At 54.7% G+C, this 8,432-nt stretch overlaps 1 protein-coding gene across 1 annotated transcript; it reads right to left on the bottom strand.

Annotated features, from left to right (window-relative positions):
• Positions 1-7,856: 7,856 nt before the first annotated feature.
• Positions 7,857-8,323, bottom strand: MMUM (homocysteine S-methyltransferase; the record flags this gene model as incomplete). The annotated part of the gene is made up of 1 exon (XM_005854883.1): positions 7,857-8,323. A coding segment is annotated over one exon (467 nt), but the record flags the coding sequence as incomplete, so codon positions are not given.
• Positions 8,324-8,432: the final 109 nt, after the last annotated feature.

An 8,432-nucleotide genomic window follows, 5' to 3' on the forward strand; every position in this document is an offset into this window, starting at 1 on the left:
ATGCGCACTTTCGCCGCTCGCGCCTTGCGACTGAAGAGACGCATCGCCAACCATCGTCGTGTGCATTTTTGTGCCACTAAAGTCCCATACCGCAGCTTCTGATAGCGTGCCTGCTGTCGATGACCACGCCATCCTGCTTGGATTTGAACGATCTGGTGTCGATGCCGCAAGAATTTTTTTCGCAGCAGGTGCATGCGAACAGTTCTCTGTAAAAGTAGAAGGGCCTTGCGCGTGTGTATGTACCGACGCACGCCTAAAAACCCGCGGATAAGGGCTTGAATCCGCGCGGCGTGAGAAGCGAAGAAATCACGGATGGCATCGCGAAGCAAGTCCAAACCATTGTCGCGCAAGAAAATTTTCCGTTTGCCCAGCTGGAACCCCCCGACGGGTAACACTTTGGCGACAATGGCTTGACAGGCGGCCCGATATTCAGCCGAGGACCTGAGTGTCGGGGGTTTGCACGAGCCAAGGAGGACATCGAAGCGCCGGTAAAAGTCCTCGAAGGGGATGCGTGTTGGATAGGCCTCTCGACGGATGCGAACTACTTCCAGGACGCCCGAGTACCGCAACTGCTGCACGACCAGCCGGGGACTAAAACCTCCGGCTGCCTTGATGGCGTTGGGTTTGATGCATTTAATGTAGTGCGGCTCAGTTGCTTTCAATGTCGCCGTGAGCTCCTCCAACTGCCGTCGAAACGTACAAGAGACTGTAAAGGCGCCCGAGATGGCCCCCGGTCCTGCAGCCTGGTTGGTCTTCCCGCCTATAAGAATTCGTCCTCGCTTGTTTCTATCGGATGAGGCAAGTGTGGGGGGCACGGATGGAGAGCCGGTGGAAGAGGGAGAGGTGGAGACAATCGGGCGACCATCCAGATCTAGCTCAACTTTGACAGCTGCTTTCTTGGGTTGAGGCAAGGGGGCGATATATCCAGGGGTACCGGGGACGGGTTTGTCAGTGAATAGATTTTGGAAAAAGGCATTTTCCGAGAGCCGCCAGAGGTCCAGGAGGTCGTCGTGGAGCGAATCGTTATTTTTCTCGATGAAAGATGCGGTGCTATATGTGACAGACCCGGCGAAATGCTTGATAATGAATTCGTCGCCCTGAAAGCGGGGCTTCGCGTAGCATTCAACTTTGTTCAAATGAGTGTTGTGGTAGGAAGTTAGCAAGGCGTCGTTGTTGGCCTTTCGCCCCAGCAACCCTTGCTCCTCTAGCATGATCAAGAGCCCTAGCGGCTTTTTGGCGATCAAATCGATCACGGGCTGATTATCTCTAAAGCTTATGACGGACCAATCCAGCTCCTCCGCCACGTACTCCTGCTGCTCTAAGACGAAAACATGCATATTAAACTGCTGCTGCAGAACCTCGTTGGCGTAGTTAATACATAACTGTTCAAACGAATTTCGGGTCATAATTTCGAAGCCGAAGATATCTAAAATGCCGATAAAGGAGGCAACCCCCTCGGAAGAGGCGGCGGGGGACCTGGTGGAGGAGTCGGAGGCCATGCTCGAGTGGCAAGAATTGATTTTCCGCAAAATCCAGTGAAATGCCTCTCCATACACGTACTTGATCACAGCCTGGACGTTATTGCGGGATTGCTCTGGGTTGAGGGGAATGGTTAGGCTGGAGCCGCGGGTATGGGTAGTCCGACGCGTCACTCCTTGCACAAGCTTGTCGGGGGTGACACCGAGTAGCTCGGCGATTTCACTCAAAGAGACGTGGGGCGAGGAAATCTGCACAAGGTCATCATCCGCGTTGTCCCCGCCAAATTCAAGGTTCCCAAGATGGAGCAGGACTGCCAACAAGCGCCAGAGCGACGCACATTCTTCCTCACTCACCCCCAGGGTCACCAGAGCCTCCGCGACCTGCCGGAACTCCTCCGCGTCGTCCACGTCCTCGAGGGAGCAGCATCCTCCCTGGGCCAAAATGGTGTAGTCTTCCGGCCTGTCTGTGAGCTTCAGGGCAGCCAAGGTTGCAGGCGCCAGACCTTTGAGCATCTCGTAGAAGATATGGTAGTTCCTCTCGTCTGGGTCTACGTGCACCAAGCGGGATTTCTCCAGCAAAAAATGGTCCGTCCATGCGCCAATCAGGTTTCTTTTGGCATCGTACTGGAGTTTGATATACTTTCCGAACCGGGAGGAGTTGTCGTTGCGGAGGGTCTTAGCGTTGCCGAAGGCCTCCAGCACCGTATTGCTCCGAAGGAGGCACTTCTCGATCATGTCTCCGTCTCCCGCGGGTTTCTCTGCGCCCAAAGCTTTGGGCCTGGAGGATTTTTGTCGCTGCAAGGCATTGGCTACGGTGATGAGGTAGCGCATGACGTATTTGGACGCCTCCGTCTTGCCCGCTCCACTCTCGCCGCTGATAATAATTGACTGGTTCTTCAGCGCCACATTCTTTCCCAACAATAAAGCCTCGTTCGGCTCGGTCATGAAACGAAAAGCTCGGGCTGCGACGGAGTAAACGTGAGGACGCCGCTCGGAGGGAGGAAGGGCGGCAGCCCCTTCATTCTGAGCGAGGGAGTCCCCGTCGTGGTTGCTCTCCCGGGAGATTGACGACGTGGGATCGAGCAACCCCGCCGTGGCCGTGTCCAAATCGTACAAAAGCGGGATCTTCTTGTACGGATTGATGGAAATGAGCACATCCGAGCAGGTCGTGTATATCTTATCATTCCGGAATCGGCGTTTGAGCACGTGAAGGAGCGGGGCTTCGTGCATGTTGTTCAGATTGGCCAAGTCGTCCATATCGATGGCATGCGAGGGGTCGAACGGGTGCGAGTTGGACTTTTCAACTGTGGTGGTCGTTTCCTCATCGGTATTGAGCACCGATAACTGATTACCGTCTCCTGAGACGCCCCGCACTGTCGCCAGGCGCCACACCTCCTCCGCGTCTGCGACCCATGCCTGGCCCATGACGTCGTCCATCTTGTCGAACTCGGCTGACGCGCCAAGGTCGTATTCCTTGGTCGACGTTCCAGCAAGATTGTCGCTGCCACCAGCTGCTGTGGCAGGCGCAGGCATTGCTGGGAAACCTTTGCACGGTTGATGAGATGCAGTGTATCAGATGTGCAAGTGATATGGGAGGAGCGCGCGTGCCTAGTTGGGATTTGAGTGCGTGCGCGGAAAAGAGGTGGGAGGTGAATGCAAGAAATAATTAGGTCAAACTGTCGAAATATATGCGTGTAGCAGTCCGAAAAACTACATTCGATATCATTCTTGTCCCGAAAACAGGGAGTAGGGCGTGAACCTGAAGCCCGCCCCTTCATCCGATACACGGGCCCATGGCTGTAAGGCGGAACAACCACAGTAGCAAGCTCCGCGGGATGGAAGCGATGCCCACTGTTATCCCCGCAAATTAAACATCGAGATGTTCACGATCATAGATAACTTGTCCCTCCTTTGCGCCCATTTCCTGTCTGGCTGGCAGTGTTGATGACCAAAGCGGGGGCGGCGGCGTCAGGGCGATGTAACGGCTCGGATTGATGAAAGCTTAGGGGGGAGGTCAACTATGTCGAAATAGAGGCCTTTGACGGGCTTAGGGGGCCAAGGCCACCGTCTGGTTGCGGTTCACTCGGATTTTTTGCTGGAAATGGACACGGGTGCGCTATGGTCGCGACTGCCTGATCTGGGACTACTTTTGTAAGGTGGAGTCTGTAGGCGCACCGACGTGGTCCCCGCCCACTGCCTGCCTGCTCGACCTGTGCGGATGTGGAGGGCAAATCACTGACGCATCTTGAAACTCGAAAGTTTGCGGGAAATTGTGCATGCGCAGTGTGTGCGTGGTGTTCTCGTTTAAGGACAAAGAGAATCCTTTATGGATTCGCGAAAGGAGTACTCATATTCCCTTTTCTCTCCGCTTGTTTCACAAGCCAACACAATAGCACCTTATCAACCCTTGTCTTCTTGACAAAGTAAATGGCTTCCGCCCCACACAAAACCTTTGCCTTAGCCGCGCATGACGAAGGAGGCGTTCTCTCTAAGTTTGAGATCGAGCGGAGGGCCCTCGGCCCTAAAGATGTCAAGATTGCCATAAAATTTTGTGGGATGTGCCACAGTGATCTGCATCAAATCAAGGGAGAATGGGGCAACAGCAAATATCCCATGGTTCCGGGACACGAGATTGTCGGCCTCGTGGAGGCTGTCGGGACGGAAGCGCAAAAATTCAAAGTCGGCGCCAAAGTCGGCGTGGGCGTCTTTGTCGACTCCTGTCGGGCCTGTGCGAACTGCAGACAGGGAGACGAGCAGTACTGCACAGGGAACGGAATTCTCAACTCAGCCGTGTTCACGTACAACCACACACTTCCCGATGGCACGCTGGTGCAGGGAGGTTACGCGCAAACCGTCGTTGTGGACGAGGCCTACGTGTTGCGCATCCCAGACAACCTGGACCTGGCGGCGGCGGCGCCCTTGCTGTGTGCAGGGATCACCGTGTGGTCTCCCTTCTTGCACTTCGGGGTTCGAAGCCACCATACGATAGGGGTGGTGGGGCTTGGTGGGCTGGGGCACATGGCCGTCAAGTTCGCGGTGGCGATGGGATGTGACGTGGCTGTGATCTCCCACAGCCCTGGAAAAGAGGCTCTTGCCAAAAAGCTGGGCGCGCACCATTTCATCGTGATATCGGACGAGGCAGCCAAATCCGCCCACGCCCGGACGATGGACTACATCGTCGACACGGTCAGCGCCCCGCACAAGCTGCAGGACTATCTGCCCTTTTTGAAGACGGGCGCGACCCTCTGCCTGGTAGGCATCCCCACCAAGCCCTACGAGCTCCACGCCGGCGACGTCCTCATGCAGCGCCTCAAGGTGGCCGGCTCCGTGATTGGGGGGATCCGGGAGACCCAGGAGATGTTGGATTTCTGCGGGAGGCATGGGATCACGAGCATGATCGAGACGGTGCCGGCGGCCTACGCGAACAAGGCGATGACTCGGCTCGAGCAGAACGACGTCAAGTTCCGCTTCGTCTGTGAGTACTGGTTTGTGGTGGGGAACAGAGGGGACTGGTCGTAGGCATGACTGTAGAGGGCTTAGAGGGCTTACCAAAACGTTTGCGACACCGTTTTCATTGCCGAGCATCTCATTTCGCTCGATCCGGCCCTTTCTCTGACGTCACATCTACAGTGGACATCGGCGGCACGCTTTCCGCAAGCTCCCCCGAGCTGGAGGGGGCCTAATCTGGGCAATCATAGGACGTGAAATTGGACGTGGTGGGCCGTCCTCCTGACCGCATCCACGTGCGTAAAAATGACGAGTCTAAGAAATGTCGAGTGCGAGTGAGAAGCTAGACGTAGGTGGGGGCGAGGTGGACCGTGCTGGCGTTGGTCAGAGGGAGCGTGTGGGGAAAGAAAGGGAAGAGGCACAGAAAACGGTGGGTCCGAGACCGGAAGGCAACACTAGAAGTTCCCCGCGCATATTAGCGACGTCGAAGTTTTTCCGTGTTGTATTTTTTGGTTTCGTTCTTCTTGCCTGCACATCATCACGCCCCTGCTCCCGCCAATGCTGGCCTCACCAAACTACTTGGTGGGGGGCCATCACTCCCGCTTTCCCTACTGGCCGCCTTCAATTCGATGCTCTTGGCCGTGTCGACAAAGAGACGCACCGCGTCCTCGGGCGTCGTCTTGATGACCCCGTGGCCCAGGTTCAAAATGTGGCCCCCTCCTCCCGCCTTCCGCACGCACTCGTCCACCGCGGCCACGATACCCTCCGGGGGGCCTAACAGCACGGTCGGGTCTACATTTCCAGAGACGGGCTTGGCACCCAGCGTCCTGCGCGCTGTGGCCATGTCCACTTGCCAGTCAAGGCATATCATGTCCGCCGCCATGTCACCCTGCAGCTCCAAGAAGCTGCTGGCCCCGTGACCGAAGAAGATGATGGGTACCTCCGGGTGTCTTTCTTTGACGATGGTGGTGACCTTGTCAGCATACGGCTTGCTGTATTTCAGGAACTGCGAGGGGGACAGCTGGTGTGCCCAAGACTCGAACACTTGGATCACTTCAGCGCCGTTCTCGATCTGGTAGCAAGCGTAGTCTCCGATGGCCGTGGCAAGCTTGTCCAAGTAGACGTGCAAGAGTGTGGGGTCGTACATCATCATTCGCTTCGTCTTCAGACAGTTTTTGCTGGAGCCACCTTCAATGGTGTACGCCGCTAAAGTGAAAGGTGCGCCTACGAAACCCAGCAACGTGGCTCTTCCCGCCACCTCGTTTTTCAACGTGCGCAGCGTCTCCCCTACAAAGGGTAAACTGCTAGCCGGATCATCCAGCCGCCGGACGTTGTCCACGTCCATAGCTGTTGCGATCCGATTAGGAATGACAGGACCTTTGCCTGAGATCACGTCAAACTCTATACCCAACGCTGGCAAGGGAGTGAGGATGTCTGAGAACATGATGACCCCGTCAACCCCGAAGGCCTCCAAAGGTTGCATCGACAACTCGATTGCCATAGACGGGGTCTCAGAACGCTGTCTGAAAGGATATTTTTCGCTGTATTCTCGAAAAGCAGCCATATATCGTCCAGCCTGACGCATTAGCCACACGGGGGTGCGATGGGTCTGCTCCCCTCGAGCCACGCGAAGCAGGATGTCGTGATCAGGATTGACGATTTTGGAGCCGTCAATGGACCCGGCAAAGAGCGGAGATAAGGTCGACCAGCGGGATTCCTGCACCACAAAGGATTGTATTTTGTCGTGGCCAACGGCACTTCGCAATATAGGAGAGAATGCAAGGGCTGCTTGCAGACCGTTGCTCAGGAAAAGCACGGACACGGCGAGCAGGAGGGACCCTCCCTGCGGCCGTGGTGAAATGCTCATTTCTAGTCGACCTGCCTTCGAATGAGAGAGGTATTAATGATGCGAATAAGACCATCATAGGATGTTTGCCTTGCTTCAGGTCGCATCGCATAGGCCGCGTAGGAAAACAACGCTCCTGGTAATTTCCGATCTCTATCTTCAACGCACGTATCTTCCGTGCTGCAGTGGGGAGGTTAAACACCAACATACCATTTCCAAAACTATTTATGATTCGACCCGTGACAGTGAATGATGCTTCTTCATATCCCTTGTTTGAAACATACCGCCAGAACTATATTACTTACGTCCCGGGTACACTCAAGCCGAATCAACATCGGTCTCTCTAGCGTGGAGCATTTTTCTTCTGGCTCCTGCAGCAGGCAACCTCTCCAGACATTTAACAAATGTCCGAATCAGCCTGTTGGATGTGAACAACCTGACTGCATTAAGTATCACAGAAAAAAAATGTTTGTATTATGTGATGAGCATCATACATTGCACGAAAAACGCTTTCGAAGTGATTTTTCTTTAGAAGAAAAAAAGTTACTTTGAACAATCCATTTTAAAGACTCGAGTAGTATAGAAAGGCCCCAAATTTTAAAGTTGTTCACTGTTTTGAGACTTTCAATTTAACCCTAATTCAGGCTATTTCCATCCCTCACAAAGTGTCCGTTTGGCTATTAAACGCATGCAATTTAAACAATCAGAATGAATTCATTCCTCCTTTTTCCCCCTACTTCGACTCAGGCCATTTCCATCCCTCACAAAGCGTCCGTTTGGCAATAAAACTCATGCAATTTCAACAATCAGAATGAATTCATCCCTCCTTTTTCCCCCTACTTCGACTCAGGCCATTTCCATCCCTCACAAAGCGTCCGTTTGGCAATAAAACTCATGCAATTTCAACAATCAGAATGAATTCTACTTCGCTAACAAGCACGCTCGTAAGGCTTTTATAGTTTCGGGCGTGGTTCTGCAGCATCCCCCTAGAACGCGGGCGCCCGCCACCACCCATTTACGAGCCAAGTCGGCAAAATCTCGCGAAGAGGGGCACACTCCCGTCCCCGGAAGCCACCTCTTGTCTTGCCACACCTCTCCTGAATTCGGGTATGCGATAAGGATGCGTTCACTTCCTTTCGCTGCGCTAATGACCTCTTTCGCGGCGGAAATGGTCAGTAAGCCTTCCCGTAGCACCGTAAGGGCCCCCTCCACATGCTGAGGCGCGCAGCAATTCACTCCTAACCCCACTACTTGGGGCCGTGAACCCGTATCCAGCGCCTTCACGAGCTGCACACAGCTTACTAGGGACTCGCCGCTGTTGAGATGGGTGGCGTCTTGGCAAGCCAGGGTAATCCAGCAGGGAGTGCGTCTCGAGGTGGGAGCTGAGCCTTCCTGTTCCCGTCCTTCCCGAAGGAGTTGCAGGATCGCGACCACCTCAGCTTGGCAAGGGATCGTCTCGAAGGCCAGTAAGTCAGCGTCTGTTTCACCCAGGATTGCAAGGCGGGGACGGTGCCAGTCCATCAGCTGCAGGAGGGGACATGAGGACGCATACAGGGTGAGCTGCAGATTGGGGCATGAGGACGCATACAGGGTGAGCTGCAGATTGGGGCATGAGGACGCATACAAGGTGAGCTGCAGAAGGGGACATGAGGACGCATACA

The sequence above is a fragment of the Nannochloropsis gaditana genome, assembly GCF_000240725.1.
Source record: "Nannochloropsis gaditana CCMP526 unplaced genomic scaffold scaffold358, whole genome shotgun sequence".
Taxonomy (NCBI): domain Eukaryota; class Eustigmatophyceae; order Eustigmatales; family Monodopsidaceae; genus Microchloropsis; species Microchloropsis gaditana.